At 42.2% G+C, this 14,797-nt stretch overlaps 2 protein-coding genes across 3 annotated transcripts in view; one reads left to right on the forward strand and one right to left on the reverse strand.

Moving 5' to 3' along the window:
• Positions 1-14,797, reverse strand: part of LOC143210869 (uncharacterized) — a 156,621-nt gene that overhangs the window by 12,632 nt on the left and 129,192 nt on the right. The gene's annotated exons all lie outside the window — the stretch shown is intronic.
• On the forward strand, positions 3,386-8,931 carry LOC143210868 (uncharacterized). Of its 2 annotated transcripts, none has more exons than XM_076428106.1 (3): positions 3,386-4,137; positions 5,146-5,747; positions 5,923-8,931. In XM_076428106.1, the coding sequence occupies exons 1-3, from the start codon at positions 3,953-3,955 to the stop codon at positions 6,828-6,830; spliced, it is 1,695 nt and encodes a 564-aa protein (XP_076284221.1). In that variant the 5' UTR covers positions 3,386-3,952; the 3' UTR covers positions 6,831-8,931. The 2 variants fall into 2 exon arrangements, with proteins under 2 accessions (XP_076284221.1, XP_076284222.1); XM_076428107.1 differs by having other exon boundaries at positions 4,003-4,137; positions 5,070-5,747.

Below are 14,797 nucleotides of genomic sequence, written 5' to 3' on the forward strand. Positions count from 1 at the left end.
AATTTTGCTTGCCTAAGGTCGCAGTCGCTGCGTTTCGTATTCTTTCTGCGCGGAATTTCCTCCGGAGAAACCATCTAAGACGAATCTTGAATAACCTTTCTGGATATAATAATCCCAGGGTATGCAATTTATACAATTTTCAACCCTTTTTCGTTGCTTAAAACGTCCTCTTCCACATACAAATTAAATTTTTCTCGAAATAACACGGCATTCAAGTATTAATTAATTAGAGTGGTTCGTGGAAACCATTAAAAGAAAAAATTCATATTTATGCAATTTTTACGTCCCGCCATTCACGTAGAACGCTTTTCTTTTGCATAAAGATCTACTGATAATCAAACGAGAAAAACTCGAATGGGTCAGGCGTTATCCTAACTTCTCCCGTGCAATTATTTCTCAGGAACGTTAAGCGGTTAAGAACGAAGCTAATGGTCTTTCTTCACATTGCAAAAGCGCAAGCCTGTTGCAATGGTAATAGCACGGTACCCGCTGTAAAATAATATTATCGCTGGCAGAGTAGAACCTTGTCCCAGCATACGGCCGGTCTCGGTTGGTATTGTTCCAGCGCGGTTTTAATGATTTAATCAGCGGAATTAATTTATTCCTTTGGAGCTGCGGGTTCAATTATTCGACCGACCGTACAGTATCGTTTAATCACTTTTGCATAGTTAATTGCGAGGCGTCCACCGCGTCGGCGATCGCATCGGCCGAACGATACGTGAATCTGAATAACTTCCTGTAACGTTATTTCAATGTCGCTGCAACAATTTCGTTTCGAATCCGATTAATCCCCTCCGACCATTCTGACGATTATCCAGCGAGCTTCCCACGGTTTTAACGGTATTTATAAAATATTTCATTGTGCACGAGTTTCGTGTTCTTCCTTCATTTCGTAGTTTAGTGGACAAAACTTCCATTTCCGAAAAATTGAATTGGAACGGTGAGATTATCAATTGGAAAAATTTAAGGTCAGACTTGAGGATAGACGAGTTGAGATTTCTCAGAAAAACTAATGGCTGAACTTCATCTGAGGAAGCCAGAAATTTTTAACTTTTTCAAATGTAATCCTGTAGATTTCGACGAGATGCTACCAAGATTTAGCATGGAACAGAACCTATACTCACGCGTAACTTTTGAACCAGTGGATTCCTAACATTAAAACTTGGATTTTCAAAATTTACGGGAGTCTACGGAAAACAGTTAAAAATTTCTAGTTTCTTCCGGTGAATCCTCCGTCGATCTGGAATTTCTGCTGGACGTAGTCGTCTTCCATTAATTCGCACTACATTTCTATTGTATTTCCCGAGCTAACACGTAATACCCTGCTGCTTGGTCAATGGCACGTAACATATGCCGTAAATTTAAATATTTTCTGGAAGGCATGTTTCTCAATCGCTTGCTTACGATAGACTATACATGTATATGAAAAACTATCAGCTATATAGTCGTAGTCGTCTCAATCAAAATATTTCGCATGATAACATTCGGCGGGTATCATCAGCAAGCTATCTCATTGGGTATGAAATTATCAGAATCATGATACTCCTATTTCCCTAAGAGCTGCAATAGTTATAAGAAATGCAACATAATTTTTTAAGAGAACGGTTGAGATGCGACCCATGGTTTCTCCCACAAAGTTGGCCCTTATGACCAGTAGAACACGACTAAACAAAAAAATGTTTTTTTTACCTTAAGTTTCAAGGTCAAGGTCAATTTTGCGGAGAGTTTTTTATGTCAATTTCCACTAAATCGTAGGTGTAGAATCACATTATGGTAGCCGTGATATATAATTTCGTAACACCCTGCACATAAAAATTATAAATAACGATTACAACATATTCATCATATTAACGTACGATGAATATATTAATTATGTACGTAATTTAATACATTACATTATTCAATACATTATTTAATACACTACATTATTCTTCTACATTATTCTAAACTGTCTGTCATCAAGTTTCTCTTTCATGGAACAAAGATCTTTTGGCTTGAGAGAATTTTGATTTGCAATGATTGGCAGTCGACGCAGCCGGAATATGAAAAAATTGGTTCGAAGGCTACGCGTCAGTCAGAATTTTTGAACGTTCGATTAATTATAGAAAAGTGCACGGGAAACGGTGTTTCCCGCGAGCAAACCCATTTCATGAATGGTTAATCGGCCGTTCGAATTGGGGTGCGCCAGCTGCCGAACTTCCCCACGTCAACTATATTTCATCGTCGAAATTATACAGACGGAATTATCGCTCGCTATTACCGGTCTCCTCGTGTCGACATCATTAACGTCGCCGTTTCATTCACCTGTCCGCCAATTGGTCGCGCCGTGTTTAAAACGACGCGGTGCGAGTTTCGCAGAACAAGGCCTCTGTGTTCGATCCGTCGAGCACCGATATACAGCGAAACCGCGGAATTATGGTCGCGAACTGTTGTTTAGATCCTCCGGCGATCGCTGTCGATCGAGAACCGCCCTCTGGCGAGTCGGGATTAACCAACGTTTTACGGAAATAAGCATGAACGCGGCAATGTAACGCCAGACTGTGGATTTCACAACAGTCTTTTGAAACTAGGCGTGGAAAACTGTTTCATCAGTTTTTATCTTTCTTTGGGATGTGTGACGAAACTGTGATGAAATTCTTTTTGATTTTATTTCGTACAAACAGTTTTAGAGATTTGTATTTCAATAAAGATCTGCGATGTCGCACTTTCATCCACGAAAATTGGAAGCAGAAATAGGTTTTTGGGGCAGGAGATTTGAATAGAAGAGTGCCCAGGGCTTATGGAGAGAAACAAGGTTAACATAAAATTCTACAGGGACTGGTACAAATATAATATCCAAAAAGAAAAGTATGTCGTCGTTCGTGAAAATCGTGGACAGAATTTTTTCGAAAGTGGAAATAGAGCTTTGAGGCAGGGGATTTGAACAGGCGACTGGAAATTTGAGGAATTTTAACCAAAAACCGAGATTAAAGAAAATGTGAAAATTGTGAAGTTGTATCGAATATGAAAGAAAGCTTCTTTATGTTTAAATCTTGGAGATTGTTTTTATTTATGATTTTTAATATTATCATTATTATTTATTAAAGATAAGATTGCGAGGTACGAAAGTGTTAGTAATAGTAGCCTTTGCTTATCGATATTAGCCCAACAATAACAACTATATTTGGCAACGTTCTGAAACGTAAACAGTTGGGAGCTACTCAACCACTGTCCTAATATAGACGTTTAGTTTGCGGTAAATATTTATCCTTGTCAATCGGCCACTCCGCGTTATCAGAAAATAGTTAATATCAGAGTACATGTCGTTCCTAAATGCGCGAAAACATTACTCAGCACTCTATACTCTACAAATATTATTACATCAATCACAAGAAATAAGAGCCAAATAAAAAGTTCTTTCGTCCTTTAAATAATATCTTTTAATAATACCAATCATTTGACAAAGTACATCTTCATTCTTAAATTCCTTAAATAAACTTACTATTTTTCTGTTTCTCCTGTTAATTTTCGTCATAGATGCGCGGAATCCGCAGTCATAACACAAATCAACACGATAATAAACCACTCGTAAAATATTATACAGAGAACACACTACGAGGATTATCAGCAAAATTCCGTGCATCGTCGGTTATTTATCATGTCGAGATTCGTCGCGAGCACGGCGATGTTTCGCATCCCAGCAATCGCATCTCCTCCGTTCAGCGAGCATTTCGCGACAAACCCGTTCGTTAATTGCTTCCCGTGTCGCTGCAGTTTCTCGAAAGGGGAGTCGGTCGGCCATAATTAATCGCGGGTTGATGTCGCGCGATGCTGGCTGGGTGGCCGCCACTTAGCCGGACGAATTCCGAGCGTCGAATTCGCAAATTGCAGCGGTGATTACGAGTCGGCGTTGGTGGTGTACCATCGGGCCGCGAATCTGTTTCCCCGTGACAACAGTCATAGAGTAGCGGCCATGCGAACCACAACGACAATAAACTCGTGCAACAATCCTCCGAGAACAGCGGGGAGGATCTCGTCGGCGAACATCAAGACCGAGGAACGGCTAATGGCGAGTCTTTGCCCCGAAACCGCCGCCATCTTGGCGAACGAGAAGCTGAGGAGCAAGCCTAATGTGTCTTCCGTCACGGAAGTCTTGAGGTATGGTATTTGCATATTTATTTCGCGTTAAAAAATGTGAGAAAATTGTTTCTTTCAAAAATCAAAATATACATATCGTCATATGATGTCCGAATAGTATCTACTTGTATTTATATCGAGGGTGAAGGTGAGATATTACCCTCTCGTGAGATATATAAAACATTTCGTGAGATTGAGGGTCAACAGAAACATTTATGTGAAAAGTAATAATTAATGTCCTCAAGACAAAGTTCTGTAGCAAAACAGAAAATCTTTTTTTGAACCAGGAAGTCAATCACGATAATGCACCCCATCCAAGGTCCATCCAGAGTCGCCAGATGAATTTTTGTCCCCCTTCGACGATGTTATTCCCCCACGCTTCTGTCGCGGCCCGGGTCACGTGACGCGTTTCGTCACCGTTGCGCATGTTTCAGAGAGAGGGTAACTTTTTTCCCCTGAATTTTCGTGCTCCCTCCCATCTGGCGCCTCTGGGTCCACCGGAACAGTAGCCTTCGCGCTATAATCGAGTAGCATGATCCCCTGTCTAGCCTGAGAGACACCGATACGTTCGAAGGTAGCATCAACGCGTCTTGGGGTGGGATTAAACGACCTGGAGTGACGGGGTAAGGTTCTATACAGTCGTGGCTTACAGTCTCAACTAGTATCAGCAAGAATGTAACGTAAGCTCCCAGGATCGAATATATTAATCTCAATGGAACAGTCGATTCAATTAGATCGCGTCGGATGAAAACAGCACCGGGCAGAGAGGAAATCTCTAAACCTGATCCAGTCCTGTTTTAACATCCTCCTGTCAATCCCGAAGACTAATTCTAAGAGTGTCCTCAGATTAAATCCAGAACAATGTCTTCCATGTTCTGGAATGGTAGAAACGATGGTGATCGCGCGCGTATTATGAATAAATACAGAACTTATTTATTAATTCTTGATTCCAGGAGCTAAAGTATCTCCAAGAGCAAAGGGTTAATCACTTCTATCCGACATTTCAAGGTCTAAAATCCTCGTTTCCAGCTACTTCAACGACCACAAGAGCCTGTGGAAGACTTTGCCCAGTCCTCGACCTTCGAAAACCCAGTTGGCGAGGTCCAGGGTGATGCTGCGACAGTTGAACAACCTTGCTGATGAATATCTTGCTGCCCTACAGGCTTCTTTCAAGTCCGGCAAGATGGCCGACTCCATGAGAACGGCGCAAGAGTTGCTGATGGTATCGGAGAACCTAGAGGACTCGAGTCGTTATCAGATTGCCTCCTACCATTATTTGTCTTTGATCCACGTGGCCCTGAAGAGACACGACTGGGCTGTGTGCAGCGTGTCCCGCTTGATACGTCTGTCAAAGAGCACCGGAGATGTTGTGCAGTTTTGTAGAGCGTTGGTTACACTTGGCAAGGTTCATTTGAGCTTTGGCCATTTAAATGCAGCGGCCAGAGCTTGGGAACACCTGGCTGCTCACCTTAAGGAGCCGATACCACTTGCTTGGATCAGGCATGAGATCGGGAGGTGTTACCTGGAGACTGGGAAATACCTCAGGTCTCTGGAGATGGCCTCCAAGTGTATCGAGGTTGCCGAGGAGGTCAACGCTACCAAGTGGTTGTTGCATGGGAAGCTTCTTCTAGGTGAGCAAGAGGCGACAGGCCTCCCTAAGAGGTTAGAAATAAAGTTTTTTTTAAAGTTGTTTATAAAAGTTAATGTGGGTATTTTTCTAGTTTCTATTTTTCCTGCAATTGGTGTCAGCAATGTTTATTTAGCATAAGGAACTGCAGTCTACTAATCAGCATCATCTTCCCCAAGGTCAAAGCCTGGCAAAGATAGGAAGATTCGCAGAAGCCACGCGAGAGCTCCAGCAAGCAGCCAAGATCACGGAGGAAGAAGGCGACACCGCGATGCACTCCTACATCCAAGATCTGATCAACAAAATGTCACTGGCAGTCCGTAGACTCGCGCTGGAAAACGTGCAGAGTAAAGAGTCCAAGGTCGCCCCTCCGAGAAGTAACAAAGACGAAGGACAGTTTAAACAATCGAATCGATTCTGCAGTCGAACGCAAACGATTATAACCACGATGTTCTCTCAGGAGAGGGTGATCACTGAGTACAAGGACGAAGGGTCTAGCAACGAATCAGAGGACGAGGAGATAACGGAGAACTCGGACGGCAGCTTGTTGCAGTCTTATCTCTGCAGCTCTGCTAGATCGGATCTAGACGACGACGCAAACGTAGCTTCTCGCGGAGACACCACTTTCAGAGTCGACGGGATAGAAAGAACATCCAAGAAGGAGTTGTACTCATCTTCTAGCGAGTCCTCGTCATCTTCCGACGAAGAGAAAATTGAGAAACCCAGAATCCTTGAAAAGAACAATGACGCAGACCTAACAGAGGCTAATATTGACGAAGAGGCAGCGATACTGAAGAATACGGCCAGCGAGACGTCGATGAAGACCGTCAACACGACTGCAACTTATGTGATAGAGTCCCAGGACGATGACAGTCTGTCTGGATCAATGAAACTAGATGAGTGTGGGAAGATGTTGGCCCAGGACAGGAAGCTAACCGGAATTCAGATGATCGAAGAGCTGGCCAGGCAGGATCTAGGCTTGCTGGAGATGGCCAGGGACTTGCTGCTGATGTCTAAAGATGATCGATTGCCGGATTCCGGAGACGCGGAGGACTTCGGGATTTTGAGGCCTGCAGATAGGCACTAGGTCGGCTGAAATTATGCTCCTCGGAAGCGTCCCGGTGATGATGATTGCTAGGGACGTGCGACTACTTTCAACGCTGTCATCGATTCACTGAAACGTGCTGACTTTTTAGGTATCTCTGGAGATCCTCGGGTCTTTCGAAGGATCTTTGTTCCAGTTTTATCCGAGTTTTGAAGATCGATTGACGAGTAACTACAAACTTGCCTGATGAGGTCCCTTGGAAATGTCTGAGAAGATGTTTCGCGAAGGATGTTTGTTGTATCGAGGATCTGATTGTAGGCTACATTTTGATTATAGGCTGCAAACAATTTATTCGATGTATTGGATCTTCTCGGTTATGTTAATGTTTGTGTTTATTGAAATTTGTCAAAAAATGTTCGTTCCAAAAAATTGCAGAAACGGAAAACGTGTTGGACAAATCACACAGAAGAGTGGCTATAGTTATGGTAACGGTGATGAACAAAGTCCACGGCAAACCAAAATATACCTCACACCGTCGATACAATTTGCTGGCACACTGAGGGCGCACGGTGTCGAAAAACGCATCGCAGTCGAGCAACGTGCACGGTCCGCGTTAATTGCGTCTCAGCTGTGGAATTCGCGGCGCGTCCGTCGGTCGCGGTCGGTGTTTCTACAAATTGTAGACCGGGTCTTGTTGGCTAGGGGGAAGCCATTGGAAATCGGGGCAGTTAGGCATCCATATTTCATCGTCCGAGTAGAACGAGTGGGTGGGTGGGGCAATCGAGTAAACCGCGATCCTCCCGGAATCCTCTTTCAGAGCGCCGCGGATCCCGGCTATTTCGAGCGCGAGGGATTATCAGTTATCAGGCGGGCTCCGACGGTCGATTGAATATTCATTCGCGCTGCCGATGCCTGGCCGAATAACGGATTGCGACGGGCGTGTCCGGGCATCCGTGAAACGTCAAGGAGGCCAGCTGTGCCAGCGCGAGAAAAAGACAGAATGAGTGAGGGAGTGGTGGTGGTTTTTTCTACCCCTCGTCCCAGATCGAGCGTGTCACGCTCGGATTCCTCAACCGGGACCGAATCAATCCTACACACGGCCAATCGCTTATTTTGCTTCACTCTGATCGACCAGCGGTGAGATTCGAAAAGTTTGGAAATCGGTTAACCCTCCTGTGTGGTTCCTTTTTGTTGGAGATTATATGAATCGTATTTGAAGAAGTATTTGAAGTATTTGAATAATGTTTCAAAACACATAAAAAGAACTTCAGCTTAGGCGAGCAAAATTTAAAAACGTTTTTAATCTTAGGCATTCACTGGTTTAAAACTTACGCGTCTGTAAAGTTTTTAAGCGTTTTTGACAGGCAAGGGCGCTGATGATTGCCATTATGTTACTTTGAGTTCATAAAAATGTTTCGGGAAAATGTCAGTATCAAGGAACGATTCTTTCTCGAAAATATACTTCTTGCACAATGCTTTTTAAAAGGGTAAGAGAGTGATTTTCTCTGAACTTCGAAGTCCACCGGCATTATTTCAGTTACGCAAGCCCTTGTAAATTCTTCGCGGAAAGTTTCCAGCGTGGGAATTACAAGGGGCGGTGGTTGCGTTGGGAAATGTCAATTCCAGGGGCGGAATGTGCGTGCGTAGGCACGAGGGAGGCTCGTCGAGCATAAAAGGAGCGGAGGGGTGGGGAAACGGGGGATGGAGAAAGGCACTTTCCGAGCTACCTGTTGAGCTACCTATATGTCTCGGCAGGCCTCTTTTGTATGGTCATCAAGGCGGTGGAAATAGCTCTCTCTCTCCTCACGGCCGGATTTTCGAATCGTGGCCGGAGTACTGCGTCCGCAAGATACGCCTCTGGACAGAGGACCGCTTCAATTACTATTGTCTCGCGTGCATGCTTGCGACGCACCTGACACTCGTCTCCTATTTCCTCGCTGGAATCTTTATTAAACTCCTCTTACCTCTGCAAACGAGCCTTCAGAAATAATTGGTACTCTTAATCAAAAAACGGAATTTAAACAATTTTACTTTTTAACATTTGTTATAGTGTCGTTCTTCAGGAGACGATATTTTTAAATATTTGTTAGTGTCGCTCTTCCAGAGAAAATATTTTTCAACATTTGTTAATATCGTTCTTTAAAAAAATACCATTTTAATATTTGTTAGTATTCTTCTTCAAACATCGATGTTTTTTAACATTCGTTAGAGTATCATTCTTAAAAAGAAAATAATTTTAATAATAAATTCTAGAAGAAACATTGAAGTCCCTTCTTGAACAGAATGAGAACGAGTCAGCGAATGGAAATCAGCAGGTTGTAATAAAAAAATGGTGTCTTTCTAAGAGCTAGAACAAGTTCATTTTCGTTCGTCTGCTTTCACGAGCGTCCGCGTTGAGTCTTGAAGTAGCGCGCGCTATAACAAAACATTTCCATGCGACGAGAGCTTCCAGAAACTCTGTAACGCGTTTAAATAGGGCCAACTTTCCGAGAAACAATAGGTCCAAGTTACAGAGACTCGATCCTTACGGTGAAATCATCCGTTGGTTTCATTTCGAGCGTTTTCTTCTGCTCCGCAAATTGCCTGTTTACAGTGACACTTGCCAGAGACTGGTATCGATTCGACACAGAGCCGAGTGCCTGTGGAGCGACAGGTTTAATAAACAGAACTTCGAGAAGAATTTCAGCATCTTCGAGTAAGTATTTTATTAAACATTGCCTCGTACGCAGAGAACAAGCCTCCAAATTGTTTATCTGCAAGTAAGCCAGTTTCTCAATCAATTTGTATTTTTCTCACAATCCATATTTTGACATTGTGGTTCAATAATTTTATAAAAGATTGTGTTTCGTTTATGACCACACAAAAATTTTAATTTTCCATTTTGTTGTGCAAATAAATTTTTAAGTGATACTGTAAGTTTGTAAGATAATCCGTGATTTTCGACAGACTAGTAATTATTGTAACACGATAATACGTCGGTAGTAATCGGTTATAGGTATTTATGTAACCGAACTAATTCTCTTATAATTAATTGACACCGGTGCGTAATGAGGAAAATACACCATGAAACTCACCGGCTATTTTGGTGTCAAAGCACCGGAACTGCCTTTTCGGACGTGTCACGGGTTCATTAAAATTCGTAGGGTAACGTCGGGCGACGGGCTGGTTTTCGTCACGTCCGCCGTTATCGGTTAATTATTTTCGCGCTTTGATTCGATGAAAGTTGACACGGCAGTGACAAGCGTTAATCGAACATGAAACACAGTGTCTGTGTGAAACAGTTCTCGTTAAACCTGCCGACGTATCGATTAAAACATCATTCCACCATGGTCAAAGATAATTATAAATTTCTTGGGAACAAGTTGATCACCAAATTGATCACACGATCCGAAAAAATAATTTATGTGTCAAAAATGGAAATAAAATTCCATTAACACCCAGATAACACCAGATAACACCCAAATAATATTCACCATTGACATTCTGACCCTGTGGAACGAATTCTCGATAATTTCACGCGCTTTTTCTTTTTCTTTTTTGACCGGTCTGGATTTGGATCGTCTTCCAAAGTGTCACGACCGTCCTGGAATCGCTCATACCATTCGAACACACGTGTACAGGATAAGCATCATCACCATAAACATTTTTCATCAATTCAAATGTTTCTGTAAAAGTTTTACCAAGCTTGAAACAAAATTTGCTCTTTATTCTGTCGTGTGTTTTTGTGACGAGGGGAGACTAAAGGTACTATCACTTTATGCGTTATAACTTGACAATCCATTGATCGATTGCAGTGATCGTGATCTTGTCTTGTAGAGGAAAATTACAGCTTTTAAGATATGTTTTGTTTCAACGGATGACGTCAGTAGTTTCCTTTAAATTAAAGAAGTTCCGTTATTTTCCAGACATACTGTGTATGGTGTAGGCCAAATTTGTTTCCATTTGTACCATTCAATAACTATTACCATATTTAGGATTTTTCAATTTTGTTGTTTGAAGATCGAAGACTGTTTAATTTTTTGAAGATGAAGTGATACTGCAATCTTGGTACCGTTTCATATAATTTTCTATTAAGGGACAGTCCGCGATGTTTGACTAGTGGCGAGGATATTTCACTTGGAACCCCGTGGCTCGAAGACCCTTTGTCTTCGCATCGAGATCCTTCGCGACATAATGGCAACCGGGATCCTGGAAGAAGCGACGTAGCTTCCCGTCGACGCGACGCGACGGGAAAAAGCGTCTCGTTATGCTCCCCGTCGAGGAGCGTCTTTCACGGAACAAGAAGCACGATCCCCGTTACTCACTGTTATTACTGCCTCCTTGTTTACGGTTCGAGGCTTCATCCCGAACAGAGTTTCGGCCCCTACCAGTTTTTAAGCTATTCCACTTTTCCCCTTAAACAATCGACCAGAGAAAAATAATTTAAACAAACCCTTGGAACCTCCCATGCGACGAGTGCACTTGTCCTCATTTTTATTTCATCGCAGTTCTATTCTCTTTCCGTGCTCTCAACAATTTCGAATTGAATTTACTACTTCAATGGAATTCAATGTACCTGTGTTCAAGAATTTACGAAGGCTACGTCAATTTATTATTGTAGACTGAGGATCTGAAAATGTTTATGGTAAATTTGTAAAGTAATAGAAATTCTTTTGACTGTGGTCTTACTGATTGAAGGGTTAATCTCGGAATTTTCTGGTCGAAAATCTACAGGATTACATAAAAAAAAGTTAAACATTTTTGATTTCTCGGGTGAAGTTCAGTCGACAAAAGAATTGTTCTTTAATTTAAACAAGAATAGAAGGTACAAAATAATACAATTAAATTGCCAATTTTGATTTTGATAAAACCAGTGAAACTAGGAATTGATATGGAGGTCGACAGTGGCTGGATTATTAGGTGCAAAAATGCTCACGCGCGTAATCGCGAAAGGGACAACGGGGATGTGGAAAATGTCAGCGGGATAATTGAAATCTGCGAGAAGCCGGGTAAACAGAGGAGGACTCCTTCGAGGATTTATTTCCTCGTTCCGGGGCCGACCCGTTGTTTTTTCAGTGGATCGAACGCACTTAGCTTCACCGTTTCTATCTGCGTTCAGGGAATTTTCATCGATTGTTTTCAATTCCCGTAGCGAATCTCCTCGATCGCCCTGTAAAGCCCAGGAAAAGATTCCGGATTATTCGGAAACGGCGGAATAAAATGGGTGTACGCAGTCAGGATTCTCATGGAATCAGATCGAACGAGGTGATTCTTCGGAAGAGAGTTCATTTCTCCGTGCCTAGGGTCCATCGGAGCCGGGGGAAAATTTCGAAATCGCTTTTTCCGTCTCTGTTTCCCATCAACTGGTCGTGCAGCTCGCTTGCAACGATTTTTGCAATTCTCTTTTCCTCCGGAATCGAAGCTTCGTCCATAAGCTCATTGCTGTAGGTTCACATTCGTTAATTTTTTTAAGAAGGTGTAGCCATATTGTGTCACAAAATTTGCAAGTGAATAAAGAAATTTTTAAAAAATCACTGGTCATTTAAAAATATCTGCACTCTAAGGAGATCATACAGCATCACCATTTCCTCGTCGATTTCATCCGAGATCATGCTGCAGAGGTTTCGTGTTTGCAGGCGACACGTCCCGGACACTTCTGCGACATTTCTTTCGCCTTTATTTAGCCGGCTAACTGGTCCACGTGAAATTACCCGCGAACTTCCCGGTATCTAGTTAGCGGAATCACGGTGTTTCGGAAATGTCGCAGCGATATTCCTTCCCGACCCAAATCTCCTAATTGCGTTAGGCGTCCGAGTCTCATGGCGACATATAATTTTCAAAAACTCTGTCCTCTCTGCAACAATAGCAAACAACTACCGCAATCACGCTGCACCGTCGTGAAACCACTAGGCGACTAGAAACTGCAAGTAGAAACTGCCAACAATGGTCAGACACCGCCTACAATATTACTTTTTGCGAGATACCCTCAAAAACTTGTTTAAAAGTTTTCGGAATTTACGGAAATTCCTCGCGGAAGTTAAAGGTGCAGTAGAAGCGGCCTGTAAAGGCCAGACATATTGTGAGACGAGCCGAGGACCCTTGCAAATGACGCCCGTGCAGAATATTACATGTAGACTGCTTGAAATTTTAATGCGCCGTAATTATGACGAGGAATTTTCATCCATTATAGTTTTCAACGCTGTTACAGAGTTTAATGAGCGGCAAGGAGAAACCGCCGATATTGGTCAGACAGGAGATGAGAAGTAAGCTTGGCTTGCTTAGGATATTACAAGCAGACTATTTATAGCTCCAGCACGATGTAATTACAACTCATCATTTTCATTCTTACTGTCTCCTTTGTGTTCTTGAATGCTTCTTTATGTAATATTCCTCCATCGTTGCACACTGTCTCTTCACAATTTATTATTGGATGGGTAACTAGATCCATGCTTCAGGTTCCTTTGACGGATACAGAAACGTATTATGCAAAAACTATGCAAAAAGGACGATCTATCACATAGTGAAGAAAATTTTCTTTAAGATAAACACCTGCTACAAGCATAGTTTAAATTAGCTGAAAGCTTCAGATCTGATAAAAATCTATACCATTTACAGTAATTACAACTCATCATTTTCATTCTTACTGTCTTCTTTGTGTTCTTAAGTGCTTCTCTATGTAATATTTCTCCATCGTTGCACACTGTCTCTTTGCAATTTATTTTTGGATGGGTAACTAGATCCATGCTTCAGGTTCCTTTGACGAATACAGAAACGTATTATGCAAAAACTATGCAAAAAGGACGATCTATCACATAGCGTAGAAAATTTTCTTTATGATATAAGCCTGCTACAAGCATAGTTCAAATTAGCTGAAACTATTTAGGAGAGTTCACAGAATCAATTCCCAAAAAATCACTCTCATATCTATCTCAACTATTTCACAAAAATTTGTCAAACAGGAAATATTCCTGGACAATTGTCGCTTTCCAACAGTGAATTTCCGAAAATTAGAGACGACAGAAAAATATCGGTTTCGCCCATTACGTTCCCGTCGAACTGTGTTGTATTTCATTGTGCATAATGAGCGGCCATTGCAGTCCCGCGGAGAACCGTGCAAATATTATTGTGAGCGCTCTCGTCGAGCTTGCGTGTATTTTGTGAAGCGATCGAGAGAATCGTTTTATTCGCGTCGAATAGAAAGGCGAACAAAAATAAAAAAATGAAAACAAGGTGACAATAACGGACCTAATGGAATCGGTGCGTGAGTGGATTTGAATTTCGCGGAGAGAAAGAAAAAACATTACGCGTAACAGTAGGCCGATTGTAATTGTTTGCGAGAGCGCTTGGCAATTTTTCCGGGCCTTTTGTCTCGCGGCGGCCTCCGGACTCGTGTAAAATTTATCGTCGACGTTGCCGCCGCGAAAACCATTTCGCCCTCCCCGGAGTTAATAGCAGTTTCATTTCGCAGACGTAATCGTTCGCTTAACAACGCTCGTTCGGAGGTAAACCATCCGCCATGGGAATCAATCTGCCCGACGTCCTGGCCGGGAACGACCCACCGTCACACCAATTTCACCGTTGCTTTTCACTTCTTTTTCGGTTAACGACCGCCGGACAAACTATCAACATCAAAACGTTGCACTGTAATTTTCCGATGCAGTGGTTTTTTTCAAACAGCCAGTTCGTTAAGGGCCGCTGTCCTTCCGAAATTCCGCCGACCGACGAGGAAATATTCGACGCGAATGTTACCGGCGCTTTTTGGTCAACGCGATGCTTTGGTCTGATGCATTTTGCTTCCGAAAATATTGCACTTTCATATGAATTTTTTTTAGTGTACTTTATCAACAAAACATTTCATTCCAATGTATTTTTTTAAACAATATATTGAATCCTAGAATGAATATGTTGAAGCCTGATATTGGTGAAAGTACTCAAATTTTTGAGTCCAAGATCATGTCAAGGTCATGCTTTCAAACATGGATGACCGCACACTAGTGTTTGCTATAACAAACTGCAACAAATATGTGTGT

The sequence above is a fragment of the Lasioglossum baleicum genome, chromosome 7 (assembly GCF_051020765.1).
Source record: "Lasioglossum baleicum chromosome 7, iyLasBale1, whole genome shotgun sequence".
NCBI classification, from domain to species: Eukaryota; Metazoa; Arthropoda; class Insecta; order Hymenoptera; family Halictidae; genus Lasioglossum; species Lasioglossum baleicum.

Bases quoted from the DNA above. Each gene is read 5' to 3' on its own strand.
- LOC143210868 (XM_076428106.1), top strand. From the start codon at position 3,953: ATGCGAACCACAACGACAATAAACTCGTGCAACAATCCTCCGAGAACA. The intron at 4,138-5,145 runs GTATGGTATTTG...CCTCGTTTCCAG, and splicing joins TCCGTCACGGAAGTCTTGAG to CTACTTCAACGACCACAAGA. The intron at 5,748-5,922 runs GTGAGCAAGAGG...ATCTTCCCCAAG, and splicing joins GCATGGGAAGCTTCTTCTAG to GTCAAAGCCTGGCAAAGATA.